We start from the raw sequence: 26,416 nt of genomic DNA, 5'->3' as shown, positions 1-26,416 counted from the left end.
CTCCCTTCTGAAAATCGCTATTTATTTCACAATTTAGGGACTTTTTCCTCCAAATTCGCACACTATTTTATAGATCGCGACGAGAGGGATCGAAATCAAGTGCGAAATTTGTCAAAATCTGAAATTAAACTGTTCCTTGATCCTGATTTCATTATTGTTTCTAAATATCACAAACAATTAAATCAATGATATTTTTCCTATAGTCAACAATGCAAAATGATCTTAATTGTTGGCCTGCAAAGCTCTACTTTAAAAACGAACCTCGAGTGGAATATTGATTTAGTAAAAACCTGAAAGCTAAATACCACAAAAAGGGGTGTATTTTTCCGATTCCAGAAAAAGCATGCGAATTAGCATAACGGGGGAGCAGGGGGAAAAGCACGAAATCAAAGGTCCCTATGCTTTTTAAAAAGCTTTTTGCGAAAATGGCGGCAAAAATCGGGCGGCAGCAGCAGCACACGTGGCCAGCTGGAGGGGTTGGAGTCGTGGTAATTAATGGACACGCCGCATTCGCCGATACGCGCCGTTGCTGCACTAAAATGCAAATTTATTTAAACAAAACGGGCCAAAGGGCAATAAAATTTGTGTAGCGTCGCGCATTAAAAGAGCCATCGCACGAGTGCCGGGCCATAGATTTTTAGCTTTTGTGCAGGGGCAGCCGTGATAACGGCCAGGGACAACTCGGACGCAGGCCGCTCCGAATCGGAGAAATTTAGTTATTAAAATGAACTTGCGTATTTGGCAGTTTGGAAGGGCGTAAAAAGGCAGCAATTTTGAAAGAGTTAGTTTTAACGCGCGGCGGTAGATCTATTTTAGATTGCGCGGTGGCGGCCGGCGAGGAAATAACAAAGCAGGCAGTCGGAATTGTGTTTGGCGAGCACCTTGCATGAATTTCGAGACGCGTTTACCTCGTAAGCTGGGGTCCGGGGGCGGCAGAAAGCAGCCATCCTCGCTGCTGCTGTAGCCTGCCGAGCCAAAACTGCTCCCAGAATGGCGGTAGACTTCAGGTACTGACGGCGGAGCCACCTTCTTCACCTGGGCAGGCTGCTTGTTCGGCGGCCGACTCATGCCGCCCACTGAAACAAGCGAATTTGCATTTCACTCTCAGACATACACTCAAATTCAGGAATTTATTAAGCACACGCCAATGCAACACTGGCAACAAGCGATTCGGATGCCTCGCTGAGTTTATAAATCATTCTGCGATGTCGCTCGCGTACATGCGCGCCATTCATAAACATAAATACTTGTTCTCACTACTGTCGGTCACGAATATCTCTCAATGACACAATGCTTGTATACGTTACTACAATTTATGCACCTCGATTTAATTGGTATAAATGCCGCTGTCTAATGTTCAGAGATATGAATAAAACAAAAAAATCAATTAGACACAGAAGAATGCATTTTATTCAATTAAATATAACTGAAATCTACTCCGTGTGTCATCTGGACTAGAGGAGTTTGACGTTACTTTGTTCACGTTATCCCTTTGACAAAAATTCAGACTTTGTTGAACTCGTCTTCTTGACCTTAAAGTGGTAGGTGAACGGTCTACTTCGATTTATTCGGGTTTCGGGTTTTTAAATTGAGTAAAATTTGAAAGCACAAAATATGTCTTGAAATGTCAAAATCTGGAAGATTTTTTAAATCAATATTTATTAAAAAAATAATAACAACGAAAATTATTGCGTTTTTTTATTTTTGAAAATGTTCTCACGCCCAAATCTCAGCCTCTAACGATCCGATTTTCAAAAACCACACACAACTAGACTCGTCTCAACCTCTCCTAGACAGTCAAAGAAGTTAAAAGGTTCCGACCCTTCAACCCCCTTTGCGCACCCTAAAAAAGGAATATATTTTACTTATCGCCCTTAAACCACTTCAGAGCATCATAAGATGCGAACACGAGTCGAACGGTATTCGGTCCAGAAAAATGAGTTTCTCGCAGATTCCGTCACTCGTAACCAGCATATTGCATTTTTGTTAACTTCTGTCGAGGCCTTAGAGGCCGAACCCAACTGATTTCCCGTCAGGGAACTCGATAGAATTATTTTGCCACCTATCCAAAATGAATCAGACCATTTCTTACAATCATTCTCGAGCCTTTGAAATTTCTCCAATAATTTGAAACTAATTTGAACGTCAGCAGGCAGTGCAGTAAAGCAATCTTGTTGAGGCAGAGGTGATATTTTTCCACTCTCTTGTGAGGAGAAGCTCTCTCACTTATTCAGTTTGCAATTTGCGAGTCTCGACGCCATCCATTTTTTCATCATTTAGCGTACATGCACGACAACAAGGGCAAGTGAGAAAAATGACTTCCCATTTCCCTGCTGCTGATAAAACAAGAGATGATGAATCACGGCGCGTAATCAATAGTGTGCATCGCGCCCGCCTCGTGTGAATGTGTCTGTTTGTGCATGCATAATACGCTGCTCTGCTGCGGGGGCGTGTTTTTGTTTCTTCTGCCTCGAGAGATGAAGATTAATAATAAGAGCTGAAAAAGCGCTCATTTCGCCGGCGCCCCGTTTTTTCCTCCTTTCCACTGCACGCCCTTTTTGAATAAAATGCAGCAGCATTTTTCTTCTCACACACCGGCGGTGGTGTGTGTTTTGACAAGTTCAAATTACGAAGAGCCGAGGGGGAGTCGACGTATTGAGTGATACGGCCACAATTTTTTAATGAAAGCCTCGGCGTAATTGCAAAAAATTGAATTCAAAAGCGCCGGGTCAGTGAATCGAGAGCTGCTGCTGGAGAAAAAGGGCGGGCGGAGCAGTCAACCACATCAAATTTCCACCCTGTCGTGTATGTGCTTGAAAAATGCGGTTCCGGGATGAAAAATGAAAATTATAACCATCCGCTTTTGAGACTCCCGACTGCGGCTGCCGCCGCAGACGGGTAAAAAATGCGTTTGGATTGCCGTAAATTTGGGGAAATGGAAACTGGGAGGCCTTTTTATCTGCGTGCAGTAATTGAGCACATTGTCAGTGCAGCCCTTTGGCCAAATTCGCTCGGGCAGCTGAAATCAGAGCCTGCTGCGGAGCACGAATTAGACGCAGTGTTTGATTTCACAGACCGATAAGATGTTCCGCAGCCACAAAAGGCAGTAATTCACCGAGATTGCCGTGTCTGATTTCACATTATGTGCAGCGCGTCGTTTCGAGACCAAAGTGTCTGCGGCGACAATTTAAACACCATTTACCACTCCCTAAACTGCTGCATCTTCGTCAAGACAAAGCCAGAAGTCCAAATTAGAAATTCACACCTTTCTGGACTGGCTGGCGGGTGAAAAAAGTGGGACGGCGCCATTAATTGTCTTAGTGCTGCAAGCAGGAAATGTTTGTCGGGGCAGAACAAGATGAGCTGACGCGAAAATAATGAAGACAAACACCTAGAGGCTCGCGACTGTTGTTGCGAAAGAGATCAAAAGAGAAAAAGAAAACAAGAGCACTCGGAAATTCTTCTCACAGCTCCGAGAGAGCAGGATTTTACACTCAATCCGAATCTCCGGGCTCAAATGAAATCAGGCGGTCGAGCCAGGAATTTTTATGTGCACGCTGCTTCTATTTTTGAGGGAAAAAGGTGTCAACCCCGGCAGCAGAATAATCATCAAAAGTAATCGGCACTCTGAGACGGCGCTGAATGCAGCTTGGGAGCACTTACTTCGCCCTCTTTTCCGAACCAAGTTGAATGATGTGTCCACAACGATAAAATAAATTCTTGCAGGACTGGTCAAAAGTTCGAGGCAGGAAAAAATTGTAATTTGCTCCTCTGGGCTCTTCGGGATTCCCGTCACTGTCAACTGTCGGACGAGGGATGAGCGCTTGTACATAAAGAGATGCACATTCATTTGGGCGAGTGAGAGAGAGAGTGAGTGAGTGTGTGCACCTTGGCAGGGCCAGAGCTTGTGTTTATTTAATCACATCAAGCAGAAAGCTGGCTGTAAAACATGACGAGCGGCAACTAACTCTAGCGGAGGATGCGTCCCCTGGAGAAGCGCACTGCGTTTGGCACTGCATGGCCGACCCACCGACCGAGTCGGCGTTTGTTTGCCTGCTGCGCTCGCTATTAAATAAATTATCAGCGCTTTGAACTGGAAGGCGCGCATTTGCAAGTCGGGCTGGCCGTAACTCGATTTGCAGCGGCTCAAATCAAATTATTCAGCCCAAGTTTGGGCGCCGTTAATGGTCTATAAACACGCCGAGCGACGGACCAAACTTTGCTGGTAATTTTTTGGCTCCCAGCACGTTATTTTTCATTGTGAAGCCCGTGGGCGGCGTTGTTTCGGAAAAGTTTCGGTCCAAAGTGCAGCACAATAGATCATTGAAACAATTAGAACACAAGACGTCTGCTGGAAAGAAGTGAAAAACGAGCCAGCGAGCCCCAGCAGGCTGTTTTAATCTCTCTGGCGCTGGAAATTTGTATTCTTCTTCTCCCTCCTTTTTAAAATGAAAATAAAAATGAGAGGAAGGTGGCCGTGTAATTCATATCGGAGGGTTGCAAGGCGCAGTAAGTGGGCGGGTGGATTTTTCAGCTGTGCTGCCGCGAGACAAAGGAACAAAAGGTGTGCACACAACTCTTCTCTGTTTCCAGGATTGTTTAATTTCGTGAGCTCGTCTCGCTCGTTCAGCTTAACAATGGCAGTTAAGAAATGAGAGGAACGTGCAACTTATAAGGACTGAACGGTGCAAGGCGATGAATCAAACTTTCAAATGAAATTTCTACTCATTTTTTTTAGAACATACCGTGGGATATGAGCTCACCGGGTCCCAAGTCGCCTCCTTGCACCGTGGTCTTTGATTAAAACACCAGTCAGACATTTGTCCCTAAAGCCAATGAGAAAGTGCGAAAACCAGCTAGTGGCGCCTCCTACCAGGCCCTTGAGCAATTCGCGCAATTCTCGGACGTTGGACAAGCAGTACAGATCCCAGACATACTCAAATATCTCCCATTGCTTTTGAATACAATACAATACGATCCAATGGGCTGGTTTTTAAAATGTGCGGTTTTATTTGTCAAAACCAACAGTGAGCGCGGCTGTAATTCAATATCTCGAGATGCCTCCCTTTGGAGAATTCCATTATTGTGCTTTTCTGGAGTTTCAATGGAACCCTCTGCTATAGCCAGTTGAAAATACACTCTAAAGCCATTAGCTTTCCCGATAAATTATGCTGCTTGTGAGTGTGTTGGTCCCCAGCAGCTAGCAGCAGAAGCTCTCGCTCGCTCTCTCTCTCTCCTATTTCCTATAAATCTCGGCGGTTCTCTCGCGCACCTTGAAAAAGCAAGCAACCGCACGATAATAATAACTCAAATGGTCATATCTTGCTTGGCACCCTTGTTACTCGGAGAAAAACGCAGCCACGAGCGCAGAGAACATAAAACTGTTGCACCGCTCACGCACACAATGGCCTGCTGATTATGAATGCTGCACACGCCCTTTCTTCTTTCGTGCCACCTACGGGTTAGCCGAGTGGAAAAAAAACGAAGGAAACGGCCGCAATTGGTAAAATTACAAATCAGAGCCAGCCGTCATTTGCAGCAGCTGCCGCGCCGAAATTATTATTTTATCAGATGCTTGTAGTGCGCCGAGGTGTTTGTGTACATTTGCGTCCGCCGCCCTGACACACTTGAATAATGATTCGCGCGCTATTTATCACCAGGGGCGAGAAATGGCAGCTTGCTTGTTTGTTTTCTTTTGATGTGACACGCTGATTCATAAATCTCGGCTCTGATCAAGTGCAAGACTAGCAATTTGTCCATTGTGCCTGCTGCCTGTCCGTAAAATCCACACGGAAGTCAATTTTAAAAATAAAAAAATTGTCACTTTCATTTTGCATCCCGTCCGAAAATAATTCCCCGGTACTTTCATCTTTCCCGGCAGCTGCGCGGCTCCAGAGAGCCACTTTTTAAAGCCTGCCAGCTTTTTTTATATCATGTCCAAGTACGTAAGTTTTATCAGCAAGAAAGTGGCGAGCAGAAGTGCATCAGGTGTTGCTCAGCACTGGAAAAATGAGCGCGGATTTAATCTTGCGCTGCGAGTAGACTCTTTATTTTTAGCGCCCGCCGCGCACTTCCTCAAGTCAAAACACTGTGCCACAAAAAGCCACCGAGAGCTGCGAGAAGCGCAGCATCTGCCGAGGCTTTGCTCCAACAGCCTGTTTTATCATTATCGTCTTTCAGCGCTTGAAACAATGAGCCTTGTCGCAGCCTGCGGCACACACAGAGAGAGAATTATGCCGTTGTTCTAGCAAAGAACTATTGACTTTGTCGCTTATCTCTTCCAACCTCCAACAACTGCAGAAATAAGTGTAAGCTATATTGCCGGGCGGCGTTTCAAAGCGTTTGTATTTCCTTCCCGCACCAAAGCTAAAAATAAAGTCCGGTTTTCGGTTTTATGACATGAAAAGTTTGTTGCGGTTAAAAGTTTTTAACTAAACCCATCTAAATAGTAAAAACACTCCAGTGGAGGCACTTAATTTGTTTGAATAAATTCTAGTTAAAGCAGAGTTTCTAGTTTTACGCAAAACGAGAAAGAATAAGCCACTGTTAATTCCAATTTGGCCGTACACAAACTCGCAAAAATCGTAAAGCTCTCTAAAAGACTTTTTCGCGGCGGCAAAACGCACTTTGGCCGCGTGCTAATTAAATTAGTCGCGCGGCACGAACAAAATGGGCCCGGCGCGCGAACATGCACATTAAAGATGCAAACTTGTACCTATTAGGCCGGGCGGCGACGCGGCAATAATAGTCGCGGCGGTCTCCATCTCCATCTCCATCTCCGTCTCTGTCTCTGCTCCTTTCAGGGGATTTGAACAAAAGCGGTGCGAAACTTGGCCATCAAGAAGTTTGTCTGCGCCGCGGAGCAAGTTTTGTTTCGTTAATTCGGCTGCTCATGCAGATGTGCCAAACGTTCGAGTGTCTCATCGCATCACAGCTTCCGACCGAGAGCAGCTCGTTGTGTGAGTTGTTGCCTCTGCTTCTGCCGCCGCCGCCGCAGTGCGCAACAAAATATGATCCAGCAGCCGCCATGTGAACGCTTCTTTTTGCTCCCAATTGTAATAAATACTTCGCAGAGATGTTAGCAAAAACACGAGTTGGTCTGCTTTTTTGTCACTCGTGCGTGTTCCCATTGTCTTATCGACAGCTTGCAAGGATCAATTTTTCCCAATTTTCAAAAACAGCTTGGAAAGAAAAAAAGGATTTTCCATAATTTTCTGTAAATCTTTACTTTAATTTAAAGTTCTCGCTCTTGCCCGACGTTGCAGCTATATGAATTACAGGTAAGTGATAATTTTCCATTTATTTACCAAATCTTTTAACCATGATGTTTAGGGTACGCTCGTTATTAATTTATAACCTTTTAAATGTTGTGGTGTTTTTCTCCTCCTACGCATTCTATGCGTGCCAACAGAAAAAACGCATTAAAAGCGGTCGCATCGGGCGCAGCGCAATTCACGGCAGGCACGGATGAACATCTTGTGAAATTCTGTGTACGCGGGGCGCGTGGCGTGGCTCGCGAGGAGTGTTTACGAGGCGTAATGAACTCCTAACTGACTGCCGCCGCGAATAAGTTTTCGCATAAAAATGCTTTATGCCCACTCCTGTGTACAGCGCAGCCAGCGCGCGTGTTTTACGCAGCCATTTTTCGCCAAAAGGCAATTTCCTCCCGGCCGCCCCCCGCGCTTTGGCTAAGAGTGAGACGTTAAAACGATCATAATTTACTGCTCGCGGGCGGGCGTGCGGGAGGCCGACTTTTTAAATAAATTATCATTTGCCGCGGCTAGAGCTTTTAGAAGTTAGTTCGGCGGCGAATAATTCATGCAGCGTGCGTGGACATTTTTCATTACGGGCCAGGGACTCGCTTTTCCACCTGAGCGAGTGCTCCGCAAGTTTGTTTTGCAAATAATGTGTGTCTCGTCGCCGTGTCTCCTCCACGCCGACCGACCCAACTTATAAGCCCTCGGGGAAGAATACCCATTATGGCGGCTGGCTGGCCGGCCGGCACCATTCCATTACGCTTTATCGCAAACTTCTCCTTTTTTGTTGCCTCTGCAATTTATCGCTTTATTCAATATCGAGAGGCACCACCGCACTACTTCTTGTTATAATCCGGCCGATGAAGACGCCCAGATTCTTTATTGCCACTTATTTCGGCCTGTTTATCCGCGAGTGCTCATCGCACAAACTTCGGCCTTAAATCTCGCCTTTGGGCACACGCTCAACTTGAACCTTCGCATCCAAGCAGATTCCAAACTAAACTTTGAACATTCCATATTGCTTCGGCCTTTTAGCCGTCCTTTCCTTAATATTTTTTTTTGCTGAGATCTATCAAAACATCCTCTTTTGCCTATTGGAAATTGAGACCTTCAGTAGAGATGAGCGGTCTACACAAAGTCGCCGAACGGATTTTTTCCTACAGGAACCCCACGCCATTATAATGCATGCAACCGATTGTTTGGTGTCTACTTGCAACTAAAGAGTTCTTCTATGATTGATTTCTGCAATCGCAAAAAATCATTAAATGTTGATTTAACTGCGAGTGAATACACAAATCGGAGACAGCAGAAAAATCCTCGACGCTAATTGGCTGATTCCTGGTGTTCAGCCAATCAGGGTCGAGGATCCTTCGAACAAAGCCTTTGCTACTGACTCCAATTTGAGTGATTGCATTCAATTCAATTCAATTAAGTTATTCACAGTTTTAATCTAATAAACTTTTAATGTGTTTTACGAGAGGCAAACATAGAAAAATGCATTCGGTGACTTTTTTCTCAGAGAGCTTATCTCTATTTAAGTTATCTTAATTAATGCTTTCTCTCTTATTTGAAAACAAAATATGATGTTTTCTTGATTTGCATGCTTTCTTCGCTCTCTGGAGGACTTGAAAAAAGCCAAGAGTCTCCCAAGCGTAAAAATCGGTCTAAACGCGAACAACCTAATTAAAATCCAATTTTCTGTGTAGAGTGAAAGAAGGCGCGCAATAAATTTGTCAGGAAAACACTCCCCAACATCTCCCCTTTAATTTGGAGAATACATCTACAATTTATTCAACACAAAAGTCGACTTCAAAAGGATGCTGCGCATCGAACAAAACGCCAGAGAGAAAGCGAGAAAGGGGCCACTAACTACATTTGCACAGCCAGCCAGCAGGTGCGCGTGGGGTTTTATTTTTTAATTAAAACGTGAAAACTGCCTCCCCCATCTGCGAATTTGAATTCGAGTTTGAGGGGCAAAAGGGGTGAATACAGTATGAGGGAAAAAATTAAAATTACACCCCCGAATTGAAGCCTGCGGGCGGAACTGCTGCCGGGGAAATAATTCAGCTCAGGTGCGAGCGAGAGATAATCACTTCAAACTCGCCGAGTGTGAAATGAGAAAGAAGAAGTTGGCGTCAGCACGCTCCGGGAATGATAATTGCAAAAAAAATGGAATGACGCCGATTAATTATGCATGTGTCGCAAACTGGAGGCGAGAAACTTTTATAATCGTAATTACAGCCGACATTGCGGTACAAAGGGCCGTGGATAATGCACACTAATTATTTTAAAAGGCGCCACGCTTTTTTCGACTTTCCCAGGCAAACAAATTGTAATGATTATTTTATTACCCGGACTGGATTACGGCCGGCGCTATTAATTACGCAATTACGTTGCACGGCGGCGGCTCTGATAGTTATTGATCATGGTCCGCCACCGAGGAATCAATTGTTTCGTGTGTAATTTTGCTTGCTCGCCTCGAGTCAGCACGTAGCTTTGTTCAGAAGTATCCCTTCGCAAACACAACGGCGCGAATCCGCGCTTGCATGAGACAGAATTGCTCGGTTCTCGCTCATGCACGTCGATGGTCAGTTGTAAAACAATTATGTTGTGGAAAACTCAACTTTTTGCTCAAATGCAAAGCACGGCTGCGTTTTTGTTATGCTGATCTCAAGGTGACTTTTAGAATTATTACCACTCTACAGACTGGTTCTTAGACTGAAATATAGATGTAAAACACTGGTTGAATTTTAAATATCTTGATTTCTTATACATGATTTTACTGTTACATTTTTAAAAGAATACCATAAAATGAATTGCAGTGAGTGCTCGGTGTTCCCCAACGCCAGATTTGCACCCCTCGTGTTTATGTGCGATTGCCAGTGTCTGTACTCACTTACTTACTCAGTGCCATCCGACTAATTTACAGCAGTATTTAGAAGCCGTAACAATAAAGCGCCAAGGCAGCTATATAGTGTGTGTGACACATGTGTGTGCGCCCAGAATGCGACGATCCACTCCGCTTCGGCGTAATGCACACGCTCCAATTAGTGCGCGCCAAGAGGGTCGAAACGCGTGTTGCTTGTTTAATATATTTATTGAGCGGCATGCACCCCCGCGTGCGTCTTGTCCGAAATTCTCATTATGCTATAGCAAGTTGAGAGAGAGAATTAAAAGCAGCAGCAGCAGCAGCCGGGGCTATTAAACCAAGGGAACATCTGCCACTTTCCCTGATTTGCTGCCGCAAAACTTTTCTGCTGGCGGCGGCGGCACAACTTTTCACAAAACTTGGTCACATATTCAGCGGGGGCCGGGATTTTCGGCTGAGAGTGCTCGGGAATGTCCCCGACGCCCAAAATCGCAAGTAATGCGAGAATGCAAATAAATCTGTCATGGCTTGCGTAAAACTCGTGAATTCGAGGAATTATTAGCATCGAAAATTGGATATCCGTTGGTTCGACGTCCGATTAGGGAGACGTTTGAATCGAGTTTTGGTCGTTGTGGGTGGGCACCGCACCGCACCGCGGGCCGAAATGTGTTTCGAAATCAGCCACAAGCATGGGCCCTAACAAACAATTACAATCGGAAAATGCGTGTTAGGGCCCACACGTCGGCCGCGAAAACAAAGTGGAGATGGAGCGATCTTTACTCGTTAATGGCTGCCAGAGTACAATTTTATTTTTCGATCAAGGGCATAAAACGGCAGGTCGCGGGGGCTCTCCCACGTGCAAACAAATGGGAAAATGCAACTTCACGCGCGCACGGCGGTGAAATGCTGTCCTAGCCGCGTGTAGTCGGTTTGTTGCACCATCTCGCAGGTGGGCGGATCAGTCGCTCGCTTGCTTGCTCGAATTTACACTTATTTTATGACGAATCCGCGCAGAACAAGTGCTGCTCTTACACCAGCTAACTCATTCGCAGCGCGCAGGTAGGTTTATTGGCTCAGCACAGAAGTGCCGTCTGCTGTCCACCGGCCGAGATTATAATTCTTGCCGCCGAGTTAATAGAAGGTGTGACCGCGCCTGCCAGATAATCGCGCTCGCCCATTTTCCCATGAGAAATTGTTCACGATTTTCTTCGGGAAGACCAATTTGGGGAGCAAGGACATCAGTTTCCGCCTAGATTAATGCCAATGTCCATATTCAGTGGCTGCGGCGCATAAATAACCCGACGGTGTCCTATTACACCGTGTACCAATTAATATTGGGAGACGGGCGTTTCACAGACGCTTCTTTACGAGCATCACTTTAATAGAGCTAATTGGGCTCATATATTTATTATTACCTCTAGCCCTAAATAAACTCCTTCTCCTCCTTCCAATCAGTGCAGCAGGGAATTTAAAGAGGCGATGAATTTGGACGTGTGTTTCCTCTGGGGATCCTAAAATTTGTTGTCATTCTTGAGCTGGTCTAGATATAACTAGAGGTCTCAGCCGCGAGTTTTAAGGCTCGCGGGACCGGCCTAGCCGAATTTTTGACCCTTTTTCACCGGCGGCTGGAGTGGCTGGCTGAGATCTCTATTTATCGCACATTCGATAATGGCAAATTGGCTCGCACCGCCAGCACGAACCACAACTTCCGGCTGTCTTGGCGAGCAGGTGTGCGTCCGTTCGTCCGATTACCAAATTTCAGAGAGACGCGCGTGCTGGCGATTTAATTGACTCGCGCGGGTAGGCGTCGGGTCGGCCGACGGTCCAGCATGCGCGCAGCATCCTTTAACAATCAGCTGCTGACCCGCCTAATATGGGAAGAGTGAGGAAAACGCCCTGCTTCCCTGAGCGAGGCCTCGTCGTGCGGCTATTATACCGCTTCGGCACCCACTTGCATTTTTCTCTGCCGCGCGGTGCGTCGAAAATGAGAAATAATGCTGATCCAGCGTACAGCAGGTATATACAGCTATAGAGAGACAAAAAGAGAAAAAAAATTAACGGCCCCGCCTGCAGCTTATCGGGTGCGATCAGTGGGCAAGCACGCTTTTGTCACGCTTGCGAATTTGCGAAATCGTAAAAGTAGTCGCTCGGCGGTAATTATTTTGAAACCAGGATTTCGCACCGCTTTTTATTTTACGATACTGCGCAGACAATGCGTTTTTCCAGACACACAAATCAAATAGGGGTAACCTGAAAGTGTCCTACGAGATACCAGTTCGTTTTTATTTAAAAGTTCAGAGTCAGATAGCATTGCCGTCAGAACTTTAAAAAAGTCGTTGCTTTAGAAGTAATGGGTCTCGTTTCTTCGCTCATTGAGCCGTTTTAGCATTCTTAGTCTGCAGACGCATGGAATAATCTCTCTTGCATCAAGTTTCTTAATAGTATAAAGCCCACTGAATTTCCTTGTCTTTCCCTCCCTAATCATCAATCCGTGTCCAAGTCACTGTATGCTCCTCCAGCTTTTTCGCTCAGTTTCCATAAGTTTGGCATCAGTCGTCAAGCGTTAGGACACTTTGCTGACACCCAAATCAAATGTCTGCGCTCCACAGCCGGCTGAGCCAAAATCTCGCCGGGAAAAGACGGGGAGGAGATTCGAATCTTTAGCAGTGCTGACGCAAATCAGTTTCTCACGACGACGACGATGCTGAGATGCTTTTTGTCCCTGTTGGCTGCGCAACGAAACACACATGGAGCGGGCGCGTTTATTAAAAAGCCCGGCCGAAATACGAAGCAAGCGCAGGGCTGCAGTAAACGTGTGTGTATGTGTACACAGCAGTGTACCAAGCGGCATGTCCCCTAATAAGGCACACGGTCCAGACTGCTGTCATTTGTTTGAATGGCCAAGATAAAAGCGGCAGCCCCCGTGCTCTGCTCGGCCCTTTGACTCGCTCCGTCACGAAAGGGTTGAGTATGTGCTCTCGATATGTTATGATACAAGCCAGCTCGTGGTGGATTAACATCCTGTGTTATGCTCGGCCCGGCTTTAATGACGTCACAAACGAGCCATGCCATGAGACAATGACGACGTGATCGAGACGCTGAGCATAAGTGAAAACACCAGAGTTCACTCAGTCAATGGCAGCTTGCGGGCGAGAGGGCAGCTGCTTCGGGCAAAAAATAGATCGCTTCCGCGCGCAAGCTGATAAATCGTACCGCGCCCGCAGAGTCGATTTAAAAGACACACGGGCTGCAGCCGCGCGTCTCTCGCGACAATGACAGACACGGTTTTTCAGTGCTGCGGTCCTAATCAAGACATTTTCCTCGAAGACAATGTTGACGCCAAATCCAACTCGTTCGATCCAAACCAATAATTGAGTGTTTGTTTGTCAAATATCGGATTTCACACTCTCTGCCACTGCCAGGCAACAACAAATCAATTAATAACCTATCCTTCTCGCCAAGTCACTTTCCTTCCACCGCGGCATAATAAATTACCGTCTCGGCTCTGACAGGCGCTTCTTCTCCTGTGTTTTTGCGATTCGATGTAAATTGCCTGACGATGGGAATGAAATCGTAATCAGGCTGATTGTTTCTCCGCCCGAAATGGCTTTGATCGTTATCCAGAAGGCTGGCGGGCGTTTATGGACACAGCCACCACCGCAAACAGACCTTACTGCTTTTATATTCGGAGAGAGAGAGAAGAGAGAGAGAGCAATTTTGTTGAGTGGGTTCGTCATGTGTATTGTTGTGTGCGCTCGCGGAAGAAAGAGGCTCTCGAGAGCTATAGCGACTCTCCATCATCTCCAATTTATTTTACATCTAGCAGCTCTATCTGCGGCCGAGTATGGCGGAATAAGAGCAAGTTTATCGGGTTGATTGATGACCGAAGCAGCATTACTACGTTTATATTGGCTGCTGCCGAACAAAAGGGAGAAAGGAGAAGCTTTTCTGCATTTGCATTCAAAAGCGGATTATATCTGATGGCACACACTGCATTTGACACGAAAAAAGCGCAATTAAGCTGGAATTTTTATCGTTTCTTTTTTACTGCCCAATGTTTCCTGTCTCGAAATCTCTAACAATTGAGTCATTTAGCCGTCGAGCCCTCTGCATAACCACCCGCGAATGTTTCTTCTCAAAAAGGTCGAATACACAGCCGCCGATTTACTATTTTCGAATCGATTTTTACGACCGGCAATAAAAGAAGCAGTTCCGTGAACTGGATTTTACTCCTTGCAGCGCACATATTGCGTATCTCTCTCTCTCTTTCTCTGTTTGCGTTGATACAAAATCGTCTGGCTCATTGATTGAGTAAATAACCAACGGGCATTGTGCGCCTCTGCCGCTGAAAGCAATCCTGCGGCCTCAGACCGCCACGGATTATTATATTACAACACACAGAGTCTACCGAGAAAAGAAACAAGGATGAAGTCACTCTGCTCCTCCGCGATGATGATTCGCGCTCGCTCACTCGCCGAATTAACAAGATCTGCTTAGAGCGCGGTCAGTGCGTGGCCGTGGCCGCAGCCGCAGCGCTGAATGGATTCGAAAATACGAGCTGCCGTGCCGACAACGTGGACGAAATATCAAATATATTCAGCGCCGCCCACGTCCCAAATGTAAATTCCAGGCGTGAAAATGTTGAGTGATTTAACTTCCTTGAAATCTTCCTACGGCCATTGTGCGTTCGTTTAAGTGAATCAAATTGAATTGATAATTATGTTCGAAACTTAAAGAGCTGCTCAAGGCCCCTGAATATGTGTTTCTTAACAACAACAGATGGAACGTTTTCTCTGCTGTTTGTCCATACACGATTTAGAGGGTCCTCTTTCACTGTGATGTAACACCTTTTGCTTCCCACGCGATTTCCGCCTGCCTTCGCGTGTGTGTATATACATATAAAAATATTCCCGATTTCTGCAATTCACCGGCGCGGCCAAGCAGCGACCAGATGCTGGAGAGGCGTGCAATTTCGGCAGATGCTAAAATTCGTGACAACGAGCATAATAAAAGCTTTATCGCGTCGAGACCGCACTGAAATTCAACACGCTCGTGAAATCAAACACTGGCACAGCGCGCAAACCAACAGCTGTTAACACTTGGCCAAATTAATCGCGACAGACGCGACCACCATTAGCAATAATGACCCTTTTGGTACCGACCAATTGGCAGAGTTATGCTCGTGTTTTTGTGCGGCGTGCCTCGTCAAACGTCCCTGCAAAATCTGGCTCTCTGCCGTTCAACAACACATTTTTTTTTTAAAAAAGAGTCATTCGGATAAATGAGAGCTTTTTTACTTGCAGACTAATGAGTCAATTTTCCTCCCGAATTGTGGGGCAAAACGCCTTGCAAAACAATTGCCAGCATTACTCACTCCGCTGTAACAATCTCTGACGCATTTCTCGGAAGGAATGCACCCACCTTCATTTAAAAACACGTTTTCCTCAACGACTGATGGAAGAAAAAACTGCAATAAAGTGTCTCACCGGTGACAGAAGGCGCGTTGAGCAGGTTGTTGAGGTTCAGGGTGGGATTTCTGGGGGGCAGCGGCGTGAGCGACCCCTTGGGAGGCTCGATCTTGTCCGGCTTGTTGAGCCCCTGCAGCAGATTCTTCCAGCTGCCGCTGAGGGCCCTGATGCACTTGTTGAAGGTCCGCTGCACGGGCAAACCTGTTCCCAGGTTGCGCAGGTTGCCCTCCGAGTGCGACCTCTGCAGCAGGCTGAAGTTGGCGCGTGGGGGGTTGTGCTCGTAGAAGGACACAGGGGGCGACTTGGGGATGATCTCGTCGAACTCGACCTCGTCGTCGAAGCTCAGGTAGGTCGACGACAGCGGGGGCAGCGCCGGGGGCAGCGGGGGCCGGCACGTGCTCGAGCTGCGACGCCGGGCCACCAGCCGGTTGTTGCTGTTGTTGTTGTTGGGGGTGGCGGCGGCGGCGGGGTTGTTGCGGGCCGGGGGCGGCCGCGGAGGCAGCAACAGCGGGCCGAAGCAGGCCATCATCGCAGACGGATGGAGCGGAGGCACATGTGCGGCGGCCAGCGGTACACTGAACGAGGAAGGGGACACGCCTGCCGCCGCCGCCGCCGTTCACGCCGATCCCCTTCTTTTCGTCGTCGTGGGCAGCCTGCTCACTGCTCAGCCCGTTTCTTAGTTAATAATAAAATAAACGCGGCGCGGCAGGCCAGTTTCAGTTTGTCGTCGTGCAACTGTTTAGTGTTTGCCTCGATTCGGCCTGTCATGCTGCCGCCGACGAGCGTCTTAGAAATCGGGAGCCTTTTGCCTTAATTATACAGCTCCAGACGGTTGAAATTATAGTATTTACTGTTTTTTATTTGCCCCCTTAATGGATCGTCTTGCAGCACACCAAGGTCGTGTAGATATTTGATTTTTCTTCGTGTTCTTCGGTTATTCCTGGATTTCAGAGGGGAAAGTGTGCGAGTTGACATTTTCTCTGCTTTAAAATGTCACATCTCTAATTAACAGCGTACATTTATGCCCTTTACGCTGCTGCTGGTCATCGCTCCGTAAGAAAGAAAAAAAATGTGTTTGTCAAACGATGCGCATTTCCAGTTAAAAAACGCCCTTGCCTAGTAATAAATTCTAGAGGACAAACACGCGTTTATAGAACATAACTTTAATTATGCATAAGGCCCCCACGCACACACACACACATGCCGAATCAGTCCAAGCACGAAATATTGGGCTGTCAAGTTGATGAAGAAGTTCTTGTGTTTGGTGCCCGGAATAAATCAGTGGCCCCGTTTAATTACCGAGCGCCTTCCTCCCAGGAGTCGCTTTTCGTTTTTAAATACTGCACGCTTCATTGTGGTCGTTCGCTTTTTCTAAAATCGAAACGCTGGAACTGGTCCAAGTTAATGGAACGTCGAAAGCCGATCGTGGAAAAAACGCGCGGCTAAGTGATCTGCGCGCGTCATTTGAGGCCAATAATAATATAAAACGCGCTGCCATCACCGCACAGCTCAGCGAGAATTTAATTTCAAACGCAGCAGAGATAAATGGCCTTATTCACTCTGCGAGTATTATTTTTATTCCGAGCCCAAGGCACCTGCGAGCTCTTTATGCCGCCAACCGTTTTATTAAACTGTACAATAATTTTTTTCCTTTCCGCGAAATTCTCATTACCCGGTTCTGTGGGCCATCACTCTGCTGTCTGTCCGCAACCAAAATGCGCGGCGGCAGCAATGCCTTCATGACTCTGCTGTTTTTGACAAACGCTCATTTCTCATCACGAGACTCTTTATCGGGCCAAATATTCAAATATCCAGCCGCCCTGGGTGGCATTTGCCCATAAATTATTTTAAATCCATAAACCACTTGGCAAATCGTCTCGTCGGCGACAGCCGGTGCAAAATTATACACACGCCTTTCTCTTCCCGCAGTTAATTCTTTTTTAATACGGAAAGGACACGCCTCCTTATTAAAAACCGCGCGTCTTCCCACGAGTTTCCCAGAAAACGCGCACAATCGATTTGCTTCGCGAAGACTTTTCCTCCCGCCGCGGTTGTAAAAATCCACGAGAAAAGCACTTAGGGGGAAATAATAAAACAAACAACAGTTTATGTGAAGTCATCTCTCGCCCGCCGCCAGACGCCAGACACGTAGGTGGCTCGAGATTTGTCAGTCGGTGCGAAAAAGAGCGCGAGAATCGAAATTCGCCGCGATGTTTGATCAGCGGAGAATTTTCGGCGAGTGTCTGCGTTGCCCTTTGCATGCTAAGCAGCGATTTTTTTTGCTCCTTGGAATTCATTTCAACGCTCGAATAATAATCGTCACGTGCACCCGGCGCCGATTTGGCCGCAAAACATCTTGTTTTCTAGCGTATTAGGTAAAATAATCATTGCTATTATACGGTTCAATTAGAGTAATTGCGCAATTTGCGCTCAGACATGCATATGCGCCTCGGTCATTAAAACTGAACGCTCGCGATTATTCTCTCGGCGGCAGTAATTGCTCGCGCTTGGGTCATTCATCTCAGGTTTGGGCCACCGCTTACTTTCAAAACTCCAAGAAGTTAACGAGATCTTATCTTTTAACACCCAGTATTAACGAAATCGCGGGATTTATTTTTTAACTTTAATTAAATTGAGTTGTACGTATAGCGTGTTCAAGACTCGTAATTCAACTGGATGCATAGAAATTTCTCCTCCCCGAAGCAAGGAGTATTTACCACGAAGTTCGTGACCTATAAATAATTAGACGCCTCTCTGTGAGCTGCTGGGGCAGTTCTTTTCAATCCGCAGCAGACCTGTAAATCATTTTCCGTCTCGCTGAATTCCAAAGTTGTTCTTATTAATTGAGTTGGTATAATAGGCAGATTGTGCAGTCTCCGCACCGTTGGTCGCATTGTTCTGCGAAGCGCTCCGATTAAATGGTTAATAAACAGGCAAGTTGTCTCCTCTGATCCACATTCAGGCGAAAAATCAATAGAGAGCAGCAGGCCCTCATTTCCACCTCTCCTCCCTCCAAGTTAACTATTTTGTTGCACGAGCAGGACTGAGTTGGTTGTAAATTGTAATCTTTACACCGCCATGAATTTTTTATCATCAGCTTTGACGTCTCAATTTCGTCCTTGAATTAATAATTTAAAAATTCCTCCAAGCGATGCAGAAGTTTACAAATCATTAGAATCATGAAAAGCGTTACAAAGCTCAGAGCTTGGCTGTTTGGCAGGTGCGAAGGCGGCTGAAATCCATCACCTCGCGTCCGCAAAATCAATTAGCGCGAGATCAGAGATAAAATGACGAAAGAGGTACTTAACAGCTAAACCGACTGGGTGCAAGCGAGGTTTATGTAACGCGCGTACTCGTCGCACATACACAAATGAATCTGCGTGGAAATGATTTTCTTGCACGCGACACGAATCTGACGCAATCAAGGCCGAGCGGGTAACAAAAGAGCACCATCACGCTTTATGCGCAAAAATTAGCATAATATAGAAGGCGCGGGATAAAAATTATCGTTATTGCTGCCGCACGAATCGGCCCGATGAAAAGATGACGTGCAGCCGGATTAATCAAAACAAACTGCTCGAGTGCGAAATTTATTACACCCTTCACTTCGTGTTTCTGCATTTCGTTTTCACTCCATTTAATAGGAATTGTATCCCAAAAAACACCTAGAGTAAACAACCCCTGAAAAAACACGTCGATTCGATTCAATTCCCGGTTGCTTTGCATGCGACTGTTTTTTGTTGGAAAGGAAATCTCGGCACACAAGCCGAGAGCGTGTTCAAATACATTTTCATTTGAACGGTGCATGTGAGTTATGGGCACGGCAGTGGGACGACATTTCCTTCTCGCTCTCTTATTCGCGTATATGAAAAAGTGGCTCTGGTTTAACTGTACCGTGCAGTGAATGTTACTTACTCTCCGCTGATGGTAATTTCACATTATCACCGCGTGCATTAAATCCGGCCTGCGAGGGTCGTGAACTTGCGCCGCGGAGGAGAGCTGCTGTGGTCCAATTAATTACATGTCTCTTGCAGGCCAATCTCTTGGCGCACCATCAAGAGTGTAATTTACATGCGGAGCGGATGTGCAATAATTTTAATTACTGCTTACATTGTCGGAGCTGGATTCTGGATTGCCCCTGCAGAACTCGTAACGTGGTAGTGTTTTAATTGATTTTAAATTCAAATCACCAGTCGAAAAGAAAGGGAATTTTCAAATTTGATCAAAATAATCACGAGAAGAGCTCTTCAGTCCCCCTCGATAATTCAAAAGCTGTCCCACGCACAACTTTTTGCAGATCAAAGGCGCAGGCAGCTAATTTGAGTGTCCCCTAAATCATCGTGCCCTTAACATTAACAACTTTTGGCGAAAGCAGCACGGAACAAGCGGCTAAACCGCGCGCAGCACAATATAATTTTCGACTTTCCTCTTGTCTCAAGCCAGCGTGCAGTGTTTTTCTTGGCGCTGCCTCCAATAAATAAATAGAAAAAGCCAAGGGCCGGCCGTCGTCGCCGTCGTCTTGCGGGATTCACTCTCGCCACCTAATTTATTGCGGCCGAAATTAAGTTGTGGCTCGCCGAGCGCCGAGCGAGCGATAATAATCGGCAAGACGGGCAGGCGTCATCTTTGCGGGCGCCAAATATTAAAGCAAAGACGCAATTTATCACGGGAATGACATCTCGCAAAGCCGCGTGTGTATGTGTGCGCCGGAAATATACGGCAATATAAAGAGTGACGCGCGGCTTGTTTCTTAGTTTCTTTGCTCTCTTTCTATCATGTCGTGCTGGCTGCCGGCGGTTGCAAGAGAGAAAAATCTCCTGCTCTGCTGCCACACACCAGCCAGGTTATCATTTCGTAACGCAGGCAGCCACGGACCACCCTGCAGGATTTTTATTTATACCTGCGTGCCCGCGTTTCTTGATCTTGAATGCGAGTCATGGAACTTTACAATGTTTGTGTCTCTAGTCTGATTATAATAATTTCATTTATTGCTGCCAGTTGGAAGGGAGATTTCGATCGACCTAATGCGATTAAATTGTACTTTAAATTAAGCTCCTTTTCCAGCAGTTGGGGCGCGTTTTTCCAATTATGAGCCAAACATCAAGACTCTTACTTTCTTCAGAGTCAAATTAAAAAAAATGAACAAAAAATCGCGACGGTTGGAAATATTTCATTTTCTACTCGAGAGAAATTATGGTCAATAGGGGTGGAGGGTTAGGAGTGAGCACCCCAAAAACTATTCAGCTCACCAGGGAAGGTCAAGCCAAGTTAAACGGTTTTTGAATTTCTGACAGTTAGAACCCGAGATTTGACACTAACAACATTTGCAAAAATTCGAAAAATTTGTGTTTTTCGAGATATAAAATTGAATTTCTCGAAAATTAAGCCAAACACCAACTTAAACTTTTCACACAAAGATTTAAACGTGCCCTGAGACCAATTTTGAGGTTTGATTCCGATTTTTTGGGTTTTTAAAATCCCAAAAAACTTTCAGAAACTTTCGAAAATTACATTTGGCTACCTTTGATCTTGACCGATGACGTCAAAAAATATGGTGCTCATTCGATCGGGCTTGACGAGAGGAGTTCAACGCGCACCGTAACTTTCAAAATTCGTCAAAAATGTCCCGCAACACCCAATAAAATATCCGTAGCCTTAAGAATCGATTTCAATTAGTTCTTTCGGCCGACTATGATTTTTGGTTCGCTATCCTGCCGTCCTGCCGCAAACAGCAGGGAAGCCAAACGGATCCCTCCTTTTTTCTTCATCTCCTATAATCTTATCTCTGGTTTCTCACCCCTCTCTGAAAGGAAAGGCACAAAAAAACCCACAACAAGCTCGAGTTTGAAGTAATTTCTGATTCAAGATGGTCTCTTGCCGATGGGTCCTTCTTCTTATCATTAAAAGACAGCGAGAGCGAGCGAGCCTTTGAAAATTGCTGAGCCATAATGGAAATGAGTATAGAAGAAAAGAGAGAGTAGGGGGCGGAACGGTGCACCCTCTATTTTTCTGTCGCATTTTTAATCTCGTTCGTCGGCAACCAATTCCGCGCTGCTGTCAAAAGCTGCCTCTTTTTAAATTTAGATTTCGCGCAGCGCAGGGGCGCCGGCAGTAAGCGAAATTCAATGAAGAGAAACACGCAGAAACGGCTCGTTATCTTTTTTTTTTTTGCCGCCCAAAATGCGACGTGCGTGCTCTTGATCACAGGGAAACAAGTTCAATAGCTCCGCAACCACAAATCAATTTCTGTATCTTCAACTTTACGCGTGGGCGCTTTCGTCTCTGCGCGCAGAGGACCAGCCAGCCAGCCGCACGCAACGAGTATCATTTTTTAATCTGCGGATGAAATTAACAAGCACTTGTCAATCCTCGAGCATTTCCTCGTGGAATGTACTTACTCGACTCGCCGAGACCACTTCTTGCCAGCGGGGCAAAAAAGTTTCGAGAAGTTTTTCTGCCTCTGACAGACACTCACCTAAAACAAACAAGAAGGAAAATCGTTAGCAAACTTGCCGATGCAAAAGTTTTCGGCTCGAAACAAAATGAATGGCATGCGTGTGAAGAAGAGCTGTCTTGTGTTTCCAGCTTGATGGAAAAGCCGTCAATCACCCTCCTAGTTAGAAATTCGGACTCTCGGATTTTTCCACTAAAATTTCTTATCAACATGTGCTAGAGTTTTAATTTTTTTCTTAGTTTGTTCTAATAAAATCAAGCGTAATGACTGTCTTTGATGACGTTTCTGAGCACACCAATCGATTCTCGAGGGTCGAATTAGGTAAAGTGGAAATTTTGCGATCAAAACGTCCAGCGCGACGTGCGTAGCACCACTAATGGAACTTTTTACCGCCAAAACATTATGAATGCAAGAAGTGCGCATGCGTCAGAGCTGGCTGGATCTGACAAAGAAGTCATTCGTACAGGCGGTCTCTCTGCAAGTGCTCTAACCAGTTCTGACGCATGCGCACTTCTCGCATTCATATTGTTTCGGCGGGTAAAAAGTTCGCACGTCGCGCTGGACTTTATGGTCGGAAAAAATGTCCACTTTACCTAATGCGACCCTCAAGAATCGATTGGTGTGCTACATCAAAGACGGTCTTTAAATTTGGCCACTTCAATTTTGTAAGTTTCAAATGGCTTTTCCGGGATGCACAAATTTTGCTGGTCCAGCATAAAGTTTTTATTTTGAACGCCAAAAGTCATGACATGTGTACGTTGCGTGTTGTGGCATTGTTTGTGCAAAAACGCGCGCCCGCTGTGATTTTTTTGTGCCGAGTGTCGCAATAATAAATTATCGGAGGCACAACAGAAGCCGGCGTTGTGCTCGTGGCTGTGCATGTCCATGTGAAATGCAAAATTCAACTCTGTACGATAGCGCAGTTCCACGAAACGCCGGGAAATCCGATATTTCACGCAGCCCGCCAGCCGTTTTTATCTATTAAGGCGAAAAAAATGCAGAGCAGCTTTGAAAATAGGGTTTTATCATGCGAAGCGGCTGCAAAAGCGCCGCGCTCGCAGCTTGATTCCTCTTTCTCTTAAGGGTTTGGGTTTCAAGGTGGCGCAGATTTGGCGTGCGGTGTTGGACGGAATTCCTCTTTAGCTCTTTTGACGGTGGCACTTTTGCCAGAGAAATGGGCGCAAAGAATATTATTATGCAAGAGGGAAAGAGCTGACGGCGCGCCCGCGGTATTGGATTTCTGAATTCTTCATTGATTTCTACCCGGCAGGCTTCTCGGGACTCGGAACGCTCAGCAAAGAGCGGCACTGCTTGCCAATTACACCTTCCAAAAGGCGCCTTTTTTCATCTTGCCCGAATTCTTGGCAGCCAGAAATTTCGGGTTCACTGCAGAGTTAACGTTTTATCCTAAACAAAATTGTGTATTTTTTCTCGTGATTGGCGATAGTTATTTAATTATTTTTGAGATATTTATTCATTTTAAAAATTAAAATTCGTTCGGGATGGAGTCCAGTGTTTATCACCCTTGAACCACTTCAATTCATCGTGAGTTGAACGGTATCCAGTTTTTGTAAATGGGACAATTAGAGCCTGAGATTTGGTTAACACACAATGTTTTTTTACGACCGCCTCCGAAAGAAAAATACATTTTTCACAAAATTTCGGTTTTAAGCGTCGTATTTACAAAAACTGCAAACCGTTAGACTCGTCAGGACCTCCCCTAGATAGCCGAGGCATTTTTAGGAGACCACCCCCCACCAATTTAGGCTCTTATTGCTAATTAAATATAGGAATTTTGCAGAAACACAATTTTTAAATTTGGTCACAAACGATGCATGTCACCGATTAATTGATAGCAAAAAATAATTTCATACAACGAAAGCCCTGTATAATCCCCTAAAAGTTCTTAACGAACGATTATGGCTCACCGCGATGCAAGTGCAGATAGTGAAAAGCCACGAGTCGTGCCAATTAGGGACGCATGTGACGGTAAACAGACTAGACACGGCAGAGGGAGGACAAGTGGCTGCGCATGCAAAGGACGATAAGGGCCACTCAGGCCGCAGCACGCATGTTGAGTGGCGAGAGTTATTATGATTCGATTGCGCGTGGGAACTCGACAAATTAAAATTCCATTTGCACGGAGCAGCCGAGCATGACTTCAAAGGTGGTGGTGCACTGCACGTGGAATGAATTCGCCTGGCTGGCTGCTACTCGCCGCCGGCAGCAAGCAGCAGGGTCCTCGGTGCAAAGGGCGCGAGAGTGCTGCAGATGGCCCTTGTTACCACGAGGCGCGTGTTTTTCAACTCTTTTTCAGCACCGGCAGTCAGTAAAAACTCTCACTCGCGCGCGCGCGCCTATTTCAGTAGACGAGCGGCCAGCACGTTCCGGCCGCGAGTTTTTTCCGACTGCTAAAAATATTTACATGCACTCTTGGTTCTTTTGCAAGCACGGTCTTTTTTTAGAGGGATTGATTAAAAATTAAGTAGTTAACCGTGCCTTTTAACTATGATCGTTAATTCCAAAAATGGCGAAATTTGGGCTCTGCGGAGAATTTTCAGTCGTGACGGCGTCAATTAAAGCTTAAAGCGGGCAGGCACGCGAGAGAACCGAACGCAGCTGCCTGGACGAGATTAAAGAGTGTTAGGCAACCGGCTCGACTGCTAGGCTGAGCTGGTTGCATAGCCACGAATTTAAATTTCGGGACAATCAATGAAGGCTGTCTTTGATCTGTGTGGAAGGAATTAGCGCAAACCGCCGCAGCAACGGCTGAAGGAACGGAGAAGAAAGAAATATCCGTGCTTTCATCTAAATTGCTGCGATTAGACGAAATCGCGAGGCGGAACTGTCGTAAATAAATGGAGCTGAAATCGACTGCCGAGAGTTTGAGCGAACTTTTTAAGCGGGCCGGGCGGGCGGGTGGCGCATGCACACAGTCGTTAAGGTGGTCGGAAAGAGAGTAAGAACGGAAAGGGGTTCACTTTAGAGGCGCCTCCTTATTGCCGCCGCCGCTGCTACCACCGCCACCGACACGACAGGCAATTTACGAAGCGGCGCGATACGCCCGCCAGCAAAGCACCGCGTCTTTGACCCTCGAGTGTCCACTTTAAGGGGCAATTTGTACACTCATTACGACCCAAATTAATTTCAGCCCGTGCAAAGGAGGGAAAATTACAAAATCGAGGCAAATTCTTTCTCGCTCCTAACAGTAGTAGGTGTTTTACGGATTTTAATTGAACGTTTGTGTTTCAAAATCTGCCAGTCAGGGTTGCGAATTTAAAACAGAGCTTTACAGGTCAACTATTAAGAATATTTTGCAATTAGTTCATTTGTGAAATTCATCAACAGTTTACCTCTAAAGGAGCAGTTAAATTTAACATTTTGCCAAATTTATATATATTTTCACTTCATTTTTATCCTTCTAGTCCCGATTTATACAATGGTGTGCGAATTTTGAGGAAATAAATCGTCAATTTACAATAATTTAACTCCACTGGCAATTCAAAAAACTTGCAGTGCTCCTTTAAAGGTACAACTGTGAGTTTTCAAGTCGTGACTTGAGGCGCGGCAGCGACTGCATAATACAAGTTGAAATTTATTCGATATTGTCATATTCGATTAGCGCTTGACGCAGCGCGCACGGTAACTTCCTCTGGCCGAGCCAAAATCAAATAGAGAGAGGTGTCAAAACGCGTTGATCGATTGCCCCTTTACTCGGCTCTGGTGCCGGTATTATCTAATTTGAATATAATCAACGACGATTCCCGGCATCGCAGCAGCACGCGCGTGTAAACAATGGCCGCGCCCAAAATCGGACGTGTTTGCAAATCGTTATTCAGCGAAAGTGTCAGATGACGAGGAGAGGTGTGCGGATTCAATAAGTGCGTCTTATCTGGCCACGGCAAGGACACCCCTGCCTGCCCTGTTTCGGAGCAAACAAATAAATATATGAGAGCAATGCTGCTACTGCCGCCGGATTCTCGATTTATACGCACGTGAGTGTGTGCACAACTCGGGACGTTTACGGCCGCGCGTCTCTTTTATGAGAAAGCAAAAGTTTATGTCTCGAAGTTGCAGGCAGGAGAAAAGAGAATGCGTGGATAACATTTTTACTGGCCGCCCTTTGCGAAATATGATAAGGGTGAACGTGTGCGATCATGTCGTACAGCCAGATTTTACCACTCCCGCCGCCTTTTTGCTTACGCTTCCATTTTTGCCGCGCGCACCGATTTTATTGGCCAATGTTGGCTTATATTGGCTATTGATTTGATGTTCTGATACGTGATCAAATATATTGCTAACGTACAGAAAAATGATCATAGCCTACGAGCAATATTTATGAAATTAAACCAATTCAATAAGTAATTAG

At 45.9% G+C, this 26,416-nt stretch overlaps 1 protein-coding gene across 10 annotated transcripts in view; it reads right to left on the bottom strand.

Moving 5' to 3' along the window:
* ckn (CRK like proto-oncogene, adaptor protein) overlaps window positions 1–26,416 on the bottom strand; it is a 121,106-nt gene that overhangs the window by 9,255 nt on the left and 85,435 nt on the right. For 3 of the 10 annotated variants that reach the window (XM_065483546.1, XM_065483548.1, XM_065483549.1), the window contains exons 1-2: window positions 15,612–16,173; window positions 909–1,076 (exon numbers count right to left, since the gene is read on the bottom strand). In XM_065483546.1, coding sequence (XP_065339618.1) covers window positions 909–1,076; window positions 15,612–16,122 — 679 coding nt within the window. In that variant the 5' untranslated portion in view covers window positions 16,123–16,173. Of the gene's footprint in view, window positions 1–908; window positions 1,077–6,715; window positions 6,792–15,611; window positions 16,175–21,991; window positions 22,011–26,416 lie in introns of those variants that run through there. The other 7 variants (XM_065483555.1, XM_065483552.1, XM_065483551.1 and 4 more) reach the window with 4 other exon arrangements.

This window comes from Cloeon dipterum, chromosome 3 (assembly GCF_949628265.1).
Source record: "Cloeon dipterum chromosome 3, ieCloDipt1.1, whole genome shotgun sequence".
Taxonomy (NCBI): Eukaryota; Metazoa; Arthropoda; class Insecta; order Ephemeroptera; family Baetidae; genus Cloeon; species Cloeon dipterum.
The sequence above is the reverse complement of the archived record's forward strand: the minus strand, read 5'-3'. Positions and strand labels throughout refer to the sequence as shown.